Source organism: Colossoma macropomum, unplaced genomic scaffold, assembly GCF_904425465.1.
Source record: "Colossoma macropomum unplaced genomic scaffold, Colossoma_macropomum, whole genome shotgun sequence".
In the NCBI taxonomy this organism is placed as follows: Eukaryota; Metazoa; Chordata; class Actinopteri; order Characiformes; family Serrasalmidae; genus Colossoma; species Colossoma macropomum.
Genome location: NW_023495386.1, coordinates 734,070 through 755,240, shown reverse-complemented (window position 1 = coordinate 755,240; position 21,171 = coordinate 734,070). Strand labels below are relative to the sequence as shown.

At 39.5% G+C, this 21,171-nt stretch overlaps 2 protein-coding genes across 2 annotated transcripts; one reads left to right on the top strand and one right to left on the bottom strand.

The window, feature by feature from the left end:
• Positions 1 to 27: 27 nt before the first annotated feature.
• Positions 28 to 11,807, top strand: adhfe1 (alcohol dehydrogenase iron containing 1). Its single transcript, XM_036562386.1, has 14 exons — positions 28 to 148; positions 1,147 to 1,199; positions 2,978 to 3,021; positions 3,195 to 3,248; positions 5,560 to 5,714; positions 6,066 to 6,262; positions 6,959 to 7,036; positions 7,277 to 7,382; positions 7,758 to 7,910; positions 8,818 to 8,916; positions 9,255 to 9,333; positions 9,615 to 9,711; positions 10,671 to 10,828; positions 11,325 to 11,807. The coding sequence occupies exons 1-14, from the start codon at positions 96 to 98 to the stop codon at positions 11,406 to 11,408; spliced, it is 1,410 nt and encodes a 469-aa protein (XP_036418279.1). The 5' UTR covers positions 28 to 95; the 3' UTR covers positions 11,409 to 11,807.
• A 352-nt stretch (positions 11,808 to 12,159) lies between these two features.
• vcpip1 (valosin containing protein (p97)/p47 complex interacting protein 1) lies at positions 12,160 to 19,377 on the bottom strand. The gene is made up of 3 exons (XM_036562385.1): positions 16,622 to 19,377; positions 16,017 to 16,103; positions 12,160 to 14,816 (listed from the first exon to the last, which is right to left on the bottom strand). Exons 1-3 carry the CDS (start codon positions 19,239 to 19,241, stop codon positions 14,146 to 14,148), a joined length of 3,378 nt encoding a protein of 1,125 aa, XP_036418278.1. The 5' UTR covers positions 19,242 to 19,377; the 3' UTR covers positions 12,160 to 14,145.
• Positions 19,378 to 21,171: the final 1,794 nt, after the last annotated feature.

Here is a 21,171-nt window from a genome sequence, read left to right as displayed (position 1 = left end):
TCGGTTCGCTGACGTAAAGGGCCTGTTTCCTCCTCCATAGAAGTCCTGCGCACAGGAAGCGCAGAGCAGAGGGAGAAACTTTGAGACTCACAGCCATGGCAGGTCGCAGCAGGGCAGCGCACTTACTGAGGCAGCTCGCCGGTGCGGCGTAAGTCTCCAAAATGCCACAGCAGGAATTCCGCGCGTGTACGCAGCAGAGAACAGGGCTGCGAGGTGTAGCTACCCAGCAAACACAGTTACGTTGCGACAACGATGTGACAACCTATTGTTTTAGTGGTCACAACGTTGTCACATTGTTAAATGTAATTCCTCAGGAAGTTGTGAAAACATGGCAATGTCAGTAAGTTCTCGCAACGTCCTGGAATCCTCTAAGGTTCCATTATGTTGTGCATGGAACTCCATGGAATTTCGCTATATTACTGAATAATGAGGTTGTGGCAACCTTGTTCAGGCAGTGTAAAGAGCACCACCTTTCGACAACGTTGAAGCAACGTGTAGCAAAGAAAGTAGGCAACGTTGTGACAATGATGTGTGTTTGCTGGGTAATTGTGTGATCTGTCATTTAACAGAAACGACTGAGTGGGTTTGCGAAATCTCATAGAACCTGACAAAGTTCACGGTTCGCCATATTGGAATTTGTTAGTTAGTTAGAATTACGTTAGTAGTTTGTTGGAATTACGTTAGTGTTGCCCACCTTATTCGCATGAACAGGAGGAAGAAACACAGAAATAAATAAATAGAGAAATAAATAAAATATTAATTCACTTCAGTATTTCTGCTCATATGTATAAATATATTAATTTATTTATGCATTTCTAACCCATTTTTATTATACCCATATTTATTTATGGCTAATTTCTTTCTTTCTTTCTTTGTTTACTTATTTACATTTTTATGTTCTGAATTTATTTATTTACTTCTCTGTTACTCAAATCAAGTTTATCTATTTTTGTTATTAATTAATTAATTCATTCATTCATTCATTCATTTCCAATTTTGTCACACTCCGTCCGCCATATCACACAGTCAGCTTTTGTCTTTATGCCTGACAGAGATGGATAACTGGTGAATCAAGTTTCAGACCTAACTGTGCCTCCACTGCTAAAGGTTTATGTTTGTTGAAATGCATTGTGTCACTTTTAACAGGTGCAGATGCCCAGCTCACTCACATATGTATTCTGCACACACCTATCTTCAAGGTACATGTCAACTGAAAGGTTTCTCTTAAACTAGCACAAATGTGCATGGAAATTAGTAAATGCATTATTTCTCAGAGGTCTTTGAGGGAATGTTAATGAGATTTTTCAATTTTTCAATAATTTCTGCTGATGGTGATAGGAACCAGGGGTCACAGTATCTACATTGCAAATATAGCCATTAAATTTGATATGTTTAATGTTGATAATGGTGTGTATATATATATATATATATATAATGTGTGTGTGTTTATATATATTTATATATGTATATATTTATATATATGTATTTATTTTTATTTATTATTATATGTTTTTACGGTTCAGAGGGCTGCGATGCGATAATAAAACGATTATCGATGCATCTTTTTTTCTATACAAGATTTCTGTTTTCTTAATGTCTGATGACTTGGTAGTTTTAAAGCAAAGTATTTGTGATGATCCATAATGAATTTACTTCCAATATCTTTTATTAATAAATCAAATGGAAGTGATGTGGCAAGTGAACTAGAAGACTCATTCACTGCTGTTGTTTGGAGCGCATGAGACGCTGCTGCCACTCATCTGTGATAAAATGCGCTGTTAGGTTGACATAAGATCCAGTGGTAATGGATGTCCATGCAGCACGTTACAGCCGTCCTAACCGTTTTTAGTGATTTTATAACTTCAGTTTTGGTCTCATTGTAGAGAGTTGGGGAATTGCTGTTTCAGTAAAATATCTTCGAGACGGGACGTGTGCAACATAGAGCAAAAGCCCTGTTTCACAACGACTGAGAATTGGCGTGCAGACTGCAGGTCATCTAGCAACGAGGTTTCGCTGAGTGAGTAGCGAACGAAAAAGGAAAAGACAGACGAACATTTGGAGACAAATGGACTTATTTGCATTAATAAGCAGCGCAGTTGGTTTCCTGGTACGTTAAATCTGTAACAAGAAACTGTCAAACACTAAAAAGTCGCACAGCTGAAGTCACTTCTCTTTCGAATTTTCCCGTTCCACCTTTAATAGCACCGCGTTTACGTCCTCAGGCAGAATTCAAGTTGGAACGGGAAAATTCGAACAAGAAGCTGGAGAATAAGAAGCGACTTCAGTCTCATAAAACAGTCGAGCTTTGAGAGACATTTTACAAGAAACTATTAAACTTTTGAGGAAAAGTTTTCTGGCGGTGATGGAAGAAAAGCAGCTATAGCTGAGCTAAAGCTTAAAGCAGAGCAAAGTAAATCTGCGTTTTTGTTTATAATTTTTAGCCTATACTAGAATATTATCACATAATGAGACATACTGGTCATAAAATGTTGTGGCTCCCAAGGTGGTTTGATTTTTGTTGAAAAGACAAAATGTCTCTTCTTATCATTTGGGTTGTGACTCCTGATCTAACCTGGCTTTAATGTAGAGGGTACCGGTCGGATTTCTCACTCATCCAGTTGTGTTTTTGTTATGTGCGCGTCACAGACTGTCCGGGCACTGCACTTCCGCACTTACAGGTTCCGCCTTTTGCGTTCCGTCAACGTTACATTACAAATTTAAATTTAGAAAATCGATTTTTGACATTTGTGAATCGATTCAGAATTGTTCACGTCCGCATCGCGATGAATCTAAGAATCTAAGTATCTAATCTGTAGGTTTCTCTATAATTAACCAGTTCACATCATACCAAAGTCATCCGAATTACTTTGTTAACATCTCAACAATTTAAGTTTGTTTAAGTCATCTAAACTCAAAATATGAAGTTAAAGTAGCATGCTGCATGGTGCTAAATCACTCTGTTTTCTTGTGTGGTCAGGTCCTGGCCATGCTTGTGGGAGAAAAACTGACTATGCCTTTGAGGTCAGTGTCAGTAGTCATAACTTTATATCTGTGCAACACAATTTTATAACACAATTTGAAATAAGTTTCATTTACACAGAGCAACTCGGTTAAATATCAATATCAGACAGGCTGTTTGTAAAAACATTCAGATTACAAATCTTAATTTGATGATGTGTGTCTCCCTGTTTCAGATGGCCTGCTCTAATATCAGATACGGAGAGGGGGTCACCAGAGAAATTGGCATGGTAATAGTTTCATTTCATAATATTGAGAGAATACTCCTGAAACATAGTTTATTAGACATAGGGCCAGATTCATAAAATGCACCACCTGATTTACAGTGACGTTTAGAGCAAATAGTGTAGTGGTAACACGCTTGCTCATTAATGAATAAGGAATATATGTGATATTTTCTACAATAGTTCCAAACATGTTTGGTCCCACATACAACAAAACACACATACACACACTCGGCTGATTAGCCAATATATTTAACCCCTTAAAATCCCAGGCTCATTACACATCAAGTCTTATTATTCAGTAACTACAGGGACTGGCTGAGCTATTCTTAGATTATAGAATAAATCTTATGTGTAATAAAACTTTGGGCCCATCGGTGGGCCCTGGCCATTTAAGGGGTTGAAAGACAGGTTTGGATCTGTTTGATTGAAACATCTATAGGAGTACAGAGAGGAAAACAGCTTGCTTGAGCAGGATTTCAGATTTAACAGGTATTGGCAGATTTAAATGGCACTGTATTTAAAACAGCCTCTTCCTACTGCTTCCTACTACTTCCTTCCTACAAATTCTATGTTAGCTCTCTTGTGAATGGAAAGGAGATTTAGCTTGAAATCCAAAGAAGTGAAGAGCAGTTTGACATGCTGAGGTTCTAAGCATATATTTTAATTGATTTTATTTCAAGCAGTTTTCGCTTTGAATCCTATTTTCTGATTTAAAATTAATTTTTACAAAGGAATTTACATATGTGAAAATGACATTTACTAGTAAAAATTAATTTCTTACCAGTAAAAAATGAATTTTTACTAGTTAATATTTAATATTTGCTTTTTAAATTTTAATTTTCACAAGTGCAAATAAAATTACTGATATCAAGAATTAAATATGTACTAGTTTACTAAGTCTTATTTCTTTATGTGAAATTATGAAAAGTATGCCCTTAACTTGATCAAATAGTGGTGGGTCATCTCCCCAGAACTTTAAAAAGTGGTGGGTCAAATTCCCACTCACCCCTGTGGTTCCCTGAATTATCACATGATAACTAAACAGAGACTTGCCAGCCAAAATAACACATTTTCTTTGCAAAATGGTCAAACGCCCACAAAATAGTAAACAAATGCCACAAAAGCAAACTTTCTGACAGACACTAAACTTACGATCAGGTCAATAAATATCTTTAGTCAGTCACTAAATAAACAACCACAAAAAACAAAAAGTACAGGTTTTGATTTGAACCTATTCAGCCTTCTTTATTGCTGTATGCCAGTGCTGTACTATCTGCTACTGCGTTACTGTAAACAGATTTAAAATGTGTTTTACAAGTTTAACAATATTACAGATTAGAATCTGTTTTTGTCTCTTTAAATAGTTTTACCAGAGATACATTTCAGTGCAACATACTGCACAACCCCAACCAAAAAAGGTTTCACCCAAGACATTCAGAAACAATTTTCTGCTTGTTTTTTTTCTGTCCTCTTGAAAGGTAGTATTTGTACCAAAAGATGATGCCACTCCCTAGGCTTAAGAATGTGTCAGTTAAATGAGTTGTGGCAGAGGGTCCCAAACCATAGGCCTTTGCATATGTGGAAAGGAAAACAAATGCCTGCATAATTGTTTCAACTCAGTGTATTTAACATCAAATGTGTTTGGACAAAAATGCATTTAATCATAAGCATAAACAAATATATGTTTAAAGAAAAACAAAATTAATAAGGAAAACATATTCAGACACTCGTTCAGGTCATATTAAAATTATATATTATATATATCAATGCTATATTAAACTAAATCATGTTGTAAATATTAGAACTTTTTTGCATTATATTTTGCACCTGGTGTTGTAAACGATGTTGCCACGCAACAAGTAGCAATCACAGGGTAAGGTGAAGTGGCTTTCTAAAGTTCTTAGGGACAGCATTGTTAAACATCACTGAAATGGAAAATGCTACAGAGCCATAACCCTAAACATCTCTGTCAGTACAGTTAGTTCCATAATATGCAAGTGGAACTGATGGAACCACAACTGATCAGCCTTGGACATGTAATCATTACCCCTAGAATAAACATTATGATAGCCTTCTGCCTGTCTAGTCCGTTTTTGAACGCCTGTATTGCCGCACATGCACTTCTCTCACAACATTTTTCTAAATGCTTATAAAGAGGTCTACTTGGCTGGATTTTATACATTCACCTACAACAAAAAATTAATCACATTTGTTGTAGATATGTATCATTAATAGGGTAATAAGGAAGATCGTTATTGACTGAATATGAAGATATGAAGTTGGTAACAAGTAATGTTCTCAATTGTTTGTCCAGGACCTGCAGAATTTGGGTGCACGGAATGTGTGTCTGATGACTGACAGGAACTTGTCCAGGTTGCCACCAGTAACAGCAGTGCTAGACTCACTGGCCAAACATGGAGTGAAGTATGAATGCTACAACAGTGTGAGGGTGGAACCTACAGACAGCAGGTGATGTGTGTTTGTGTGTCTGTCTGCTGTTCTTGTTTGTAAATAAAAAAGGTATGAAAAGGCCAATAGCAAAGAACAGTGAATTATAGATGTTTTCAATTAATAATATGTATTTTCTGATTTTCTGATTTAATGCACATTAGTTACAAAAGACCCATACTTTATTTGTTTATCTTTTTTTAACTTCTTAAATTATAATATTGGGATATAACACACAGTGTAACAAACACAGACAGTGTTGGGTACTTAAAGATGCAGTATTTATTTAATTATTTGTGACAGGGTGAAGTTTTTTAGAAGATCCATTTTCTAGTGGTTCAAACAGATTCTAAAATTCCTTTCTATTTTTAGTTTCAAGGCAGCTATTGATTTTGCGAAGAAAAGAGATTTTGATGCCTATGTAGCTGTGGGCGGTGGCTCTGTGATTGACACCTGTAAAGCAGCAAATCTCTATGCATGTCACCCGGAGGCTGAGTTTCTGGATTTTGTCAATGCACCAATTGGGAAAGGAAAGCCAGTTACAGGATCATTGAAGCCTCTAATTGCTGGTATTCACATACACTGACACATTTACAAACACAAAAAGACTGTCTCACAGTTACAGGACCATCAAAGTTCTCATACACACTCATATATGAATAATTCTACTGAATTGGTTCATTTTAGAGTTCAAAACACAGGCTTTAGCTGAATTGGACATTAGCCTAAAATCCTTTTACCTCGAATGACCCTGTACCTTAATTATGTTTATTTTATCAAAACAACGATGAAACATTCATTTTTGTAACTACCAAAACAGCCATAACACTTTTGAGACTTTACCAAATGTTTATGTAGTGACTGTTTCAGTTTTTACAATTTTAGCAAATTTTGAGCATAACTCAATGCAGGGGTGTGGGGTGTCTTTTAAAAAACATTGAAAAAACTGCAGCCACCTCCTAATAGAAAGTACCTAATAGAAAGTATTTGATGATTTTGTATATTTTTAGCTTATTACTATTTCATTATGCCTTGGGTTTATATAGATCATAACATAATCCTTGTAAATATCTAAGCTCTGAATACATAATTCTACTGAGTGACCACAGTTTGAACTAATTTGGTAGAATAGTCCATCTGATTTGAGAGCCATCACAACACAAACAAATGGACACACACTCACTTTCAGAGATACTGGAGAGAACTTTTCTGCTGTTTGTGTATATATGTACATGTCTGTGTGTGTGTGTGTGTGTGACTTGCAGTTCCCACTACGGCAGGCACAGGAAGTGAGACTACAGGTGTGGCCATCTTTGACTTTGAAGACTTGAAGGCTAAAACAGGTGTGTGAAAATTAAAACACAAAAACATTCTTCAAAACATACCACATTAAGAATTAAGTTTGATCCAAATCTAGAAGAAACTTCTTCTAAACACAAAATGATTTTGTTTACTATCCATCCTTTTACAGAAGTACTCCAACAGTAGGTGGATGTCACTTAGTAGTTTTTTGAGTCTCTGATGAGTGATGTCAAGCCAGGATGGTGTGGGTGTGTATGTGTTTCCATGCATTTTCTTTTCAGGCATAGCGAATCGGTCACTACGACCTACTCTGGGTATGGTAGATCCACTTCACACACTGCACATGCCAGCCCGAGTGGCTGCCAACAGCGGCTTCGATGTGCTCTGGTAATACTCATTCCACAGTGTGTGTGGGTCTGTGAGGTACTAGGAGTGCTTATTTTTAGAGTGTGTGTCAAAGTATGCATATTTATATTCACTCTCTAAAAATTCACTCTCTTTTGAAAATAATTTTTAACACGTCTGAAAGAAAATTACATTCTCTAAAAGTATAAGCCTAGAGTTGCCAGATTGGCTGATGACACTATGGTCCTCTTTTGGTAATTGTAAATAAAAACAAAATTGATGTTCGTATTTCTTTTTTTTACTTCTGTATCAAAAAATTATTGTATTGGGCAAAAAATACATTATATGTTGTATCACAAAATTTAACATGCAAAATTACGCCCCGCACCTTGCTTTCTTTCTCCTCTCCCACCAAAGCCATGCATTGGAATCCTACACTGCACTGCCATATAACATGAGAAGTCCATGCCCTGACAATCCTATCAGCCGCCCTGCCTACCAGGGCAGCAACCCAGTCAGCGATGTCTGGGCAAGACATGCCCTCCACATGGTTGCCAAGTACCTAAAACGGTATACCTGAGCGTGAGAGAAAGTTACAGTCCTAACCAAGTTTATTCTATATTTATTTTTTATATATTTATTTATTTATTACCCAGTTTTATGGGTCATACACTATATGTCCAGAAGTTTATAGGTACCTGCTCATTCAGTGTTTCTTCTAAAATCAAGGGTATTAATAGAGAGTTTGTCCCCCCTGTGCTGCAGTAACAGACTCTTCTCTTCTGGGAAGGCATTGCACTAGATGTTGGATCATTGCTATGAGGATTTGATTGCATTCAGCTACAAGAGCATTAGTGACATCAGGTCAGGTTAATTCTGGATCACAAGTGGCTCCATGAAAACAAGAGAACACAGTTCCACTGCTCTGCAGCTCAATGCTAAGGGCTTTATACCCCTCTAGCCAGTCCTTAACATTGGACTAGGTGACCTAAGCCTCATGTGCAGCTGTCCAGAGTGTCCCATTTGATTGAAGATTATACAAGCTATGTGTACAGCTGGGTACCTGTGTCATTAATTGGTGCACATTATAGTAGCTGACTTCACTAATTAAAATAGGTGTCTGGATGCTTTTGAACATATAGTGTATCCCCTCCCAAGAAGTAAATGTATAACTTCCATTAAAGCAAACAGAAAGATAACCCAGACAAAATTATTAACACTCAATTGGATGACTTTTTCACTGCACCATTCTGATGGAAATGTCCATCACTCCAACTGTGAGCAGTGCAGTCAGTTTTACATCAGTCAACATTTCAGTTTTTTCAAATGGTGAAATCTGCCAACAAAAAGTAACAAAAAATTGTTTCAAATTTTAATTTTGGTAACATGCAGTAAATAAGCATACCTATAAAACGGTACATTTGTGTCCGTGTTAGTGTGCTCATAATATGTGTTTGTGTTTGTGGGCATGTGTCAGAGCGGTGAGGGACCCCAGTGATGTGGAGGCACGCTCCAACATGCACCTGGCAAGTGTTTTTGCTGGAATTGGTTTTGGCAATGCAGGAGTTCATTTATGGTAATTTCCCTCACTTACATACCTAATTTAGAGCTGCAAATATCATTTAACCCTTTATTATGTCAGAGAAGAAGCTCATCTCGGGTGATATGTAGGCATTATCAGAAAAGCTATCTGTCATTTTTGTTGAAGATTTGCAATACTTTTACTCTGTAAGAAAAAAGTTTTAGTTCTGCCTGAATGGTGTTAGAAGTGGATAAACTCAGTTAATAATGATTTTGTTTGCTTTTTTTTTTACTTTTGTTTCGAAAAAGTGAGATACAGATTCTAAAAATCAGAAACATTGCTTGATTAAACTCTGTTCAATAAAGTACACTTCTTCTGTTTCTTTGTTTCAGTCATGGAATGTCGTACCCTATTGCTGGTAATGTCAAGAATCATAAAGCTAAAGGCTACAGTGTGGACCATCCCTTGGTGGTAAGAACAGTCCTGAGCAGTGAACAACAAACAAACTACCAGTGGTGGAAGAACTATACAAATCTTTCACTTGAGTAAAAGCAGAAACGATTTGAAGTAATATTTTTTTATTAAAACTAGTATTCCATAATTCAGTATGATTTTAAAATATTAAAGTGCTTACACTGAAAGCAGTACCGCTTTTAAGTTACATATATAACCTACCATATGTTTGTGATGTTTCCCCATATTTTCTGATTTGTGTCTGTGCGTGTTTGTGTGTTTGTGTGTGATTCTTTAAGCCACATGGTCTCTCTGTGGTTCTCACCTCTCCTGCTGTCTTTGCCTTCACTGCCAGCATGTGTCCAGAGCGCCACCTAGAGGCAGCAGAGATACTTGGTAATGCATGTGCACACACGCGCACACACAGACACACAGAACAGTGTGTAGTTATCAAAAACCTTAACGTCAACATGTGGGTGTAGTATGAGAAGACTTTGTTTGAATGTCTGAGGGGAGGGAGCTCTGAGAACTTGGGCTTAAGTTCTGCGTGACTTCTGCTTTAAGCTAGATGGCTAGACCCATCCTTGTTGAACAGAGATAGGACTGAGAGAAATGATAGAAATACAGGGAGTATATGGGGAGGTGGTGGAGTGCAAAAACAGAAGTTAGAGAAGGAGATTTTTAGAAAGTTTGATAGGAAGGGTGAGGGGCTTCAGCCGTGGTTCAGTGCTTAGCCTTCTTTTAGTAGCAACATATAAAAGATAAGTATTCATTTTAAGCTGGTGGGAAAAAAGTTTGATAAAGGTGTGAATGTGGTTGATCATTAACAATTGTATATCAAAATTTAAGGTGATGGCATAAAGCAGGTTTCTTGTAAATTAGTTCAAACTGTGGTCCCACAGTAAAACTATTTAAAACAACAAATGAGCTTAGATATTTACAAAATAATATAATGATCTATTTAAAAGCAAGGCATAGAGATAGTAATAAATTAAATATATACAAAATCATCATTTGTAGGGTACTTTCTTTTGGAAGGTGGCTGTCCCAGACCCTAACCCCTAAATTTTAACTTGTGAAGTTCTTTAAAGTGAAGTTGAAAGATGTCGATTTTTCATGAGTTTAATTTAGAAATGAAAAAAAAAATGCTTTCCCTATTATTGACACTATCAAAACATTTGGTAAATGGTTTTGGAGGTGTTTTTGTTGTATTGATGGTGAACTGAATTTCAACTAATTTGGTGGAATGAATCATATAGCCTTTACCGATGTAGATATAAGTGTATGTGCCTGTGTGCATGTATATATGATTGTGTGTGTGTGTGTGTGTGTGTGTGTGTGTGTGTGATGGCCAGGTGCTGATGTTAGGAAAGTGAAGAGAAAAGATGCTGGGTGTGTGTTGGCAGACACACTGAGAAACTTCTTGTATGACCTGGAAGTGGAAGATGGCTTGTCTGCAATTGGCTATGTTAAAGAGGACATTCCTGCCCTGGTGAAAGGAACCATCCCTCAGGTTTGCCCCCTCTGGCAAATTCCCAGGCCTGTGTTGTAAAATTTAAGATCTGAAAACACAGTGACCATACACTGAGAAACTGGTTTATTTATTCCACTTACTGGTCATTTTATTAGGTACATATAGGTATAGCACATCTATTGCTGCACAGTTTGTAAGCCAGCCTCAGTGGCAGCCATAGGACATAGGACTACTGCTGACTAGAATATTGATGGTAGGTGTTGGCTGTTCTCAGCACAGCAGTAATATAAACATGGATGTGGCATAAGGAAAGGGAAAGTCAAATAGGTGCTGGGTGTGTGTTGCAAAATATTGGAAATGGTAGGTGTACTGACAAACTGGCCTTTAAAGTGTGGGTACAAGGTAGGTTTACTTATTAAACTGGCAACTCAGTGTTGTCTAGCATTGTATGTGCCAAATTGCTCTTTTGAAAAAGATGGGTACTGCTTTCTACTGTATTGAGTGTCCAGGTAATATTTGTGTGTGTATTTTGCAGGAGCGGGTGACAAAACTGGCCCCCAGATCTCACACTGAAGAAGATCTTACTGATCTGTTTGCTGCATCCATGAAACTGTACTGAACAAACCATACTGGTATTCAGACATCTACTACATACTTCACAAGTTGTAAATGAATTGCTATCCCAATTGCCACTTTTGTCTCAGATCTGCTATCGAGAAATCATGAGTATGATGAAATAAATAATATTTGTGTGACTAGGATAACTGATAGATGTACCTTCTTTAAGCTTTTCATATCATGTAATTGGTGAATTGTTTTAGCCTTCAGAATCTACCACACAGAAGTGTTGTGTTGTTCATGTAACATTGATTCCTCTATAGCTTTTAACTGATTTGGCTAAGTTCAAATTGAAAAAAGGTGACACGTTGCTAGTGTTGGACATGCTGCAGTAGTACTCTTAGTAATGTATTAAGTGGAAGTATTGTTGCTGCCTATTAAATCTGTTGATATAATCTGAGGTGTGTCCTATGAATGGCTGTTGTACTCTGGGACAGAAAGTGATGGCTTAAATTTGAAGCTGACTATAACTCACTAGTCATCTGAACATCTTATTAGAACATATATCATCTGCTGTAAAGGCCAGAGCACATCGACCATACAAACACAAACAGAAACTTCTGGTTGGTGTGCCATACCTGTGTTTGTCAGTTATTTTCATGGACATTCTAAAGAGAGGCATTTAAACACTGTGCAGTACAAGTAGTTGTTTAAATTGCTTAAAGCTGTGACAGAATAGGGCTAGAAGCAGGATTAGAGTTCAATTTCAAGATTGAGGTTATGTTAACTGTCAGAGGCCAGTAACCACAGCATTTTGCAGAGAGGCATTAACTTTATTTGTTATTAGGCTGAAAATTCATTGCACATGCAAACTGCAAACACTTCAGCTGTGTGGGCTCTTTAAACCACTTTATTGGCAAACAGAGGAGGAACAAACCAAAAAAACAACCAGAATATATGTACAGGATAAAGTATAGTACAATATATACTATTATAATACACAACTTACAGGCCACCATGCCAACAGTCAGAGAGAAACAAACTGTTTGTATCCACTTGAAATAAATAATTTCTTTTGAATCATTCTTAATGCTGATCAAATCATTACCAATATTCAAGAGCAGTGCTAGTAAACATTCTAACTATCCTTCCCAGTCCGATAGGGATGATTATTATTGTTATTTGTTCTGAGAGCTAGTCTGCTTACAGTGGAAAGCCATCAAGCATGAAAAGTCTTTTTTTTTTTTACTTTTGCTACCAAGCTAGCCATATCTAATACTTAAATCTGGGTCTGGTTCCTAGGCCACTTCTATTCTGCAGTTACCCCAATCCTCTTTTGCACTGAGAGGCATGAGTGGAAAAAGGGTTAAAAAGCAATGGAACACCCTTTCAGCTTCAAATGCTAAAAAAAAGGAAACTCCACTGGAGGCATTGAAGTACACAGCATGTTAATGGGAACTTAAATAACAAACTCTAAAAAAAAAATGGGGCAGGGAAAGGGGGTGCATTTAACAGTGTGTAGTGTGGGTTGTAGGTAAACCTCATTGATTGTTAAGGCTGTGTGGGTGTGTATGTGTATGAGCAATGGCAACATGTGTACAGGACCACCATGCCATTGTCAAATGTAAACAAAACCCTCCTTAACTCTAGTCGCATCCTTTAAGGTTTAACTGATCAGGATAGAAGGCAGCTCAACCCCTATGTGGGGAGTAGGAACACCAGAAGATCAGGAATCTAGCCATGGCAAAACACCTGCCTATTAGCAAATCTTTGCAGCTGCACCTTTACACATTTAACGCAAAATTAAAAGCTTTAATAAAGCTGTATTTTATTGCACAAGCATTACCAGTCTTAACCATTCAGTCAAACCTAAAGCAACTAATGTCCTTCATCTTCATCTTCAAAATTACTAGACCTTCTCCATAGTATTAGCTTCTCTGGGCTGCATAAGCATTTTAAAGTAAAAATCAACATTGAAAGAAACATTTTGAAAAATGGCATTGTGAATAAAATTAAATATGAATTCCTTATGTATGTGATTTGTCCCATTTATATCTTTGCAATATTTTCTATCATTTTTCCTTTTTTTTAACCATACACACAAATCCAGTCTTGTCACAGAGTAAAACGAGAGAAGTAGGAATCTCCAGTACAAAGTTCCCACTGACTGTGCTAATTTTAATCCAAAACCAGTCCACAGGAACATACACCAAATCCTACTTTTAAGAATACTTAATATCACTGGGCAAAACACACACCTCTTAATAATCAGTACTATTCCGAGTGCCTTCTGAATGATGCCTCTGTACCAGATTAAGACAGTTATTACTCCTTTCAGCCTCACCATGCTAACACAAATACTACTCTGACACCAGCTAAGGAAGGTGGAGGCATGTTTGTGTGTTTCCTTTAGAAGTACATAGAAATTGCTACAGGACGCTTCAGATGCACTTAGATTGGTTCAGTTAATACACATTCATCTACACACACACTCTGTAAGCCTGGTTAGTGTGTTCTGCACTGAAGCATGTGTAAAGCATGTATGTGAAGCATGTATGAATAGAATTGAACATTTTTTTAACCAGCTCTTTTGCTCATCTCCAAAGCCTTTTAAGACTCAACAGTTATTCAGGAATGCATTCAACAAACACACACACACACACACAAAGCAGTAAACAGACTGCACTGTTTTTCGGTTAGTAGGATGTGTGTATAAGTGTGCGTGAACAACATTTCTATGTATGTGTGCGTTACATAAATCAGAAAGCCATGTGTGTGGGGAAACAGATCACACTTCATCAGGACTGGTCCATGGGCTCAGAGGTGCTTGGAGGCTCCGCCCCCTGGCTCTCCATCTCTTCCTGCTCATCCGGCTCCACCTCCTTCCCATCTTGCTTAGTGGTTGCAGCGCTAGTGGCAGCAGCTGTCGTCTGCTGCCGTAGGTGTTTGTCCATAGAGGCCTGTATGTTTGACACCATCTCCTGCAGACGACGCCTCTGAGCTTCGATTGCTGCTGGCTCTAGCTCCACCCCGCCACGCCCCTCACGCAGGGTGAGCATGCCTGGAGCCACACGCACAAGCTCTTCCCCTGACAACGTCAGCCCTTCTCCACGAGCGCTGCCACTCAGGTCCACGCCACTGCTGTGCTGCCGCCTGATTGGCCGGTGCTCAAGAGTAGACCCCAGTGAGTGACCTTTGCCCTGGAAAGCCGTGACGGTCTGCTCCTTCTTGCGCACTACCCCACCGCTGCCTAGCTTAAGGCTGTGGGCGGGACTTCCCTCACGGCTGCGAGAGGAGGTCTCAGAGCAAAGCTGGGAAAGGGCCTCCTGGATAAGGTCCTCCACATCAGGGCCCACAGGGAAGTGGCCTGCTGCATCCACGCACAGCTCCAAACGCTCCTCTGCTGCGTTGAACACAAACGTCTTGCCGGTTAGGTGTGGCAGAGTGCAGTGCTTCCCATCCATCAGACCTGAATTCAGAACAACAAACACATACAAAAACAATGAAAAACACATGCAAAATTCTACCCTGCATATGATACTCTGGAATTAAATCAAATATAAACTGTTACAAGCTCTATGTCCTAGCCAGAAACATGACTGTGTGAGACCCTCAACTCTCACCAATCACATTTTCAAAGTCTGGACATTAACATACAAAAAAGTGCTGCTTAGCGCTGATTATGTTCTGCACCTGGGGGACGCAGTTATCTGCACTGTCACTGGAATGAAGGGTTCCTGTGCTTCTTTGCTATAGAACACAAGAGCCACTCCTCTTCCTCCTGTGTTCGACTGAATCTAATTCAGTTTAAACTGGTTCATAAAGCATACATGTGCAAAGCTAGATTAGCAAGCATTTACTCAAATGTTAACCCAACCTGTCCTCAGTGTAATGGTGAACTGGCTGACCTTTTTCATATTCTTTGGGCCTAAACAATGTTAGAAAAGGTCTGGTCAGGAGTTTTTTCCATCTTATTTTTTTTTAGCGTAACTTAAATTCAGCCAGCACCCTCTCTGGTAATTTACGTGTGATCGATGCAATGGTTTTTACTTTTCTTTTAGCTTAGAGAAGGATTCTAACTGAATGGAAGTCCACATCCCCTTTGCTTCCTATATGGCTCAAATCTGGAAAAAAATAAACTCGATCTGAGAGGGATGGCAGACGGTTTTGGGCAGTGCTGGCAACCTTTTAACCATTTTAAACATCTGATGGATTTGACTGAAGTGTTGATTGAGGATTTTTTTTGTATTATTATTATTGTTTTGGAATTTTTTCTTCTTCTAAATTATTATTATTTGGATGAATTATGACAAGGCGTTTTGAGGATTGAAAAAGGGGTGTAAGTCACAATGGTGGGAGGGTTAGGAAAGTTTCTGACTTATGATTGGGGCAGGGGTGAGGTAAATCAAAGAAATGTTAATTCTGCTTTTTGTGTTTTCCCTAATGGCACTGTTTAAAAATTCACATGACTTCACTGAATGACTGTACATTGTTTTAAACTTACAGAGACATAGCTGAATTCAGAATGACTGAATATATTTATATTTTTATATTTTTATATATATATATATATATATATATATATATATATAAAAATTCTATATATATATATATATATATATATATATCCCCAAAAAAAAACAAAAAAAAAAAACAAAGAGAGATATACCCATGTCTTTCTTGACAATGTTGTAGAAGACTCCTCCTTGCTGAAACAAATGAGGCAACTTCTTAGCATATGACCACACATCTTCACCTGAAAGAGAACAGGACATATGGACATAATAATAGTCACCACACTGAAAAAGAGCAGAGCAATAAGAGGCTGATGGAATGAGCTTATAATTCAGATTAAATATTATACTAGAATGTTCTCATTTGTGCATCACTGATTTCACAGTTTCTCACATTTTACAAGTCTTTCAAACCTAATAATACTGTATTATCTCATGCTACAGTTATGAGGTTCACTCCAGTGGTTACCAGCAAGCCAATGCAATAGTCATTTTTAGGTTATATATTTGTTGGCACCTATGTTAATAATTACACATCAAAGCCTCATTTTGAAGTCAGTGTGAATGAACACTGTAACCCAGGGGTGCAGGTTTAGTATCAATGTTTTACAGTAACAGATCAAATAGTACATGACCTGTACACTTTAAACAGTTTTAAGTACACGGTATGTGTACGGTATTACTCTTCTTTTTCCAAAACTGTTATATAAACAGGTGCTTATGAACAAGTACTGTTTTCTATGCCTGGAAGTGGACCCACCCATTAGCGTTGCTAGGAGACAGAGTGATGACATCTCCAGGTCAATGTTGTCCTGCATCTCTCGGCTGCTGGTCCTTCTGAGCCGGGGCTCTGTTAGGGTATGAGCATCTGATGTGTGCGTCTCAGACCCAGTATGTGTTTGTGTGTCCAAGACTTTCTCTTTCAGTACCTCCACAGTGATGCGGTCTCCATGCTGCAGGGCCACAGGCAGGTCCTGCTGCTCAGGCGGTGGGGGCAGTAGCTCCCTAGGGGGGAAGCCATGCCGGATGCACTGCTGATGGGGCTGCAGGTTGAGGGCCTGGGCGATAGCTGCTTGTAGCTCTGCATAGGTGGTGTGGGCCTGCAGCTGTAGCATTGCTTGCCGCCCATCACTCGTTGTCACACGGATTTTCTTCTCGCCGCTGGGGGGTGGGGCTTTTGTAGGTGTTGGTGGAGCTGAGGAAGAAGAGGACGAGGCAGGGGAGACAGGGCGTGGCTCTGCACTCTGGTCCTGCATACGCTGGCGTTGTGTGCGTCTGCGTTGGGACAGAGCTGCCTGCTCGCTGATGCTGTGCTGCAGACTTCTCTCAGCTCGGCTCATCACCAACTCCTCCTTATGTAGCGTGCGGCCCTTCTGACCCGTTAGGATGATCTTTGTGGGGGGGTTCGCATCTGACTCCACCACCTCTCCTCCACCCTGTCCTTGGCCCTGCATGTGAGCAGCCTCTATGGCCACAGGGTGGTATTCATCAGGGTTCTTCTTGGCTGTGTGGTGCAGGATGGTGTTCACCACCTTCTGTACCAGAATCTCACTGCCAAACTCTCCAGGGAAGTGCTTGGTGACAAGGCGCATTGCCACCTCATATACATTGCTGTTCAGTGCTGGGTCTGGCTCATACTGGAACCAGTAAACAGTCTCTCGGACTACACGGCCCCCCCACTCCAGCGTGATAGGAAACGCCTCTGGCAGGTTATCATACTCCTTTCCCTCCCAGTAATGTTTAAAGCCACAGCCGCACTTCCCTCCCTGCGAGCGTGTAGTGGTGCGGTCCCCATCCAGGTACACCACTGATCCGTCACCATGGACGTGCCGCATAGAGGTTCCATGGCACCAGGAGCAGGTGGAAAGCGAGCTGAGTTTGTAGTCAGGCAGCAGCGTGTCCCTCTCAGGGCAGTAGGAACATACCAAGTTGTTCAGGGGGAAGCTGTAGTTCTTGTCCCCCCGGAGAGTGCCATGAGTGGATTTGGCCAGGTTGTAGAGTTTCCCACCAGGCACCAGCCACTCAGGAGGAACATGGTGCTCAGACAGCGCACCGCAAATAAGACAGCGGTGCAGACGATTCTCTTGCACTGACTTCTTTGCCGCCTCAGTCACCTCTTCAGGCTGGATGCCGATCACTCCTGTACGGCGGTAAACGTACTGATGAACATCAGCCACGAGCGCAGGGTGGATGCCATGCTTCTCCATGAAGACATTCTCCATGGCACTAACTAAACGGAGCAGATATTTCTCCTGCAAGCTTCGGTCACCCCCAATCATGCATCCTCCACAGGGTTCCAGACTCACGTATGTGCAGATAAGCTCCTGCGGAACACCCCAAGCTTTGGGCAACAGCTCTGTAGGCAGCTGGGGCAGTGGCATACCCTTAACGCCCACCAGAGGGACGTAGTGGTTCCTGCCTGAGCTACTCCAGGCAATGCAAATGGGCTTGTTGAGGGCGCCATCCTTTCCCCGGCACTGCTCCTCAGGCACCAGGCCTGGAAGGAACGTGGCCGAGTAGTCACCTGAGCTTCGCATACCACTGAGAGAGTCCAGGAGGATTATGGGACGGTGCAGCACGTTTGCCAACCCAAATATGTGTATGTTTCTCAATCCGAGTGGGACTCCCTCTGGGGGGACGAATAAAGGGTCACACTCATTGATTATGTCCTCCCATTCTGCTGTGTCAATGAAGTCTTGGAAGAGAGCCTTGTAGCGGTCTAGATTCTGTTTGAAATTAAGTTTGAGGTTTTCTCTTAATGCATGCCAGAACAGTTCGCGACCCACTAACGCCCTGGACACAGCATGGACTAGGCAGTGGCCATCTCCGTCCACATGAACAGGAATGAGACATTCTTTGTTGTTGTTGGCTTTCTTAATCTCCTCCAAAGTGTCATGGAGATATATAAGGCTACCGGATCTGTCCTTACCATAACCAACTGTCGATACGTGCTCCTGTTCGATAAGAAAGGCCCTACCGCCCAGCAAAGAACAGTCAAAGATCTCGCCCTGATTCATCTCCCGTAGCAGTTTCGCTTTCCCCGTTTGTTTGTCCATCCCGTAACGGGTGAGAATCGGTGACAGCAGCTTGCAGTGGTAGTTGGAGAGACCCATCACTTTGACCAGCTCCGTGCCCTTCTTCGGAGCTCCCGTAACACCGAGTAAGGCATTTCTCAGTAAATTATGAAGCACAACATCTGGGTCGGTTACTTCTTCCACATTCAAAAGATTCTTCTGCTCGTGACGCTGGCCACATTCAGTGCATTCGATGCTAATTGAGCCATAAGCAGGGAAGAATAGCTTCGCCTGGCATTTGGAATCTGGGCAGATACCTGATAAAATTCGCTTGTCCCTTTTCTTTGTGCCTTGCGCTGACGACATTTTGACCGGTGATTCTTCAGTGTCGTAGCAGTTTATAAAACCATTATAGTATTACTCTGCAGTTTGTTCAATCCTCAGTTGTTATTTATCCGTAGAGAACAACACGGAAGCGGTTATTTTTTCCACCGAGACCCCACTGTCTGTTTTAGGACATACCCTTCGCAAAGAACTTAGGAAGCCGGAAATTGTAGTTTGCAGTGAAGTTGAATGAAGTCCCCAGCAACAAAATATGTACCCGTTTAACATACAAATATATGCACAACTATTACTATTATTTCGTACTTCGTTTTGCTAATAATGATTTAGATATAGCGACAAAGCATTGTGTACTCATTGAACGGGGTGCTTTTATACACTACAATAACCAGAATGCAATGCAGCGCTGAAGACCGCCGCTGCTTTCCTACAACCGACCGCTGATCTTTAAGAGACGACCGCTTATGTATGTACCGGAAGTGTCATTCCTTAAAAAAGACACATGAACTCAACTGCCGTTGGAAATCGCTTGAAGATCAGCGGTCGGTTTAAAGTAAGATAAAAGTGCAAAATCGCGTGTTAATTCAAACGAAGGAAAAAAGCAATGAGGGTGACCAAATATAAAAAAACAGTCCTGAAAGATACGCCACTTTATTGTATGAGAGGAAAAATGTTTATTGTCGAGTCTGTTATTTTAGAGTTCGTCTACTTATGAATAAAAATTACCAGTGCAAAAATAAATAATGTTTAAAAAATACGTATATTTCTACAGTTATAACTAAAAAGGCAAATCTTTCTACTAAAATATGATGGGAAAAGGCATGATTGAGGATTTTTTTAAAAATAGTTTTTCCATGATTCCATGTGAGGCAAAGGAAGTGTGACGTGTTCAGTATAAGGGCAGTAAATTGAAGGGAAATTTGTGATATGTTGTTGTTATTCTCAATTTAACTGAATAAAAGTATTATTAAGGATGATGAAATAGACGTTTTAAAATGTTTTTTTTTTTTAATTAAGGGGGTGTTTTCTTGACTAGATCATTTTTAATATGTCAAGTCCGTTTTATTTGCATAGACATTAGAAGTGCTGCTTACGTTGGAGATGTTGGATTTATAAGAACATGAGTACTACATGATCTTTGTTTATTAAATTAACTATTGTTTCTGGAGCGTCCAGTTTAAACTATGGGAGGCTGATGTTTCTCACAGACGAATAGATTTCACATTAAAATTAATTAAAGGCTGGCTAATCCAATCATGTTGGATGGAGAGGGTTAAGCAGTATGTAGTAGGACTGATCTTACTTTTTAACAGAGAGACAAAAATTTGTGGGTATGTCATGGGCACATAGTGATGATTTTACAAATGGCCTCATTTAGGACAGGTAGGCCAATTTGAAAACCATTCAAACCCTTTACTGCAATACCCTTGTTCTATTTATTTGGGCTGTTTGATATCATCCTGCTAAACTATCATAGTGAAGTACAGTACATTCTTGTTATAATGGTAATATCTCTTTGTAATCACATCCTAATTTACTTCTGCAATTTTCTAAATTGTTATGCATATTTAATCTTTCTCTTAAACCATTTTTAGTGACAAGGGCGCCGAGGCATTTAACTGCTGGTAAAAATGGCCACATTAACTCAGTCCTGATAAATATATAGAGAGACAGATGTTTAGTGAATAATCTGTGTAAATTTTGTTCAAAAACCTTACATGAGAATGGAAAATTAAGGGTATTTTATGTTTGCGATTTACCCATATACTCTATAAAGTCTGAGTCCTCTTACAAAAACATGTGGTGTTGTGCAGATACTTGAATTTCCTAACCTGGCTAGTGGTTAAATACTGTTGAACACTTTCTTCAGTAAACCAGTCCAGTGGAGTTAACTGTAGACTATATAGGTGCTTTTAAGTATAAACTCAATTCCACAATTTGGGACAGTTCATGA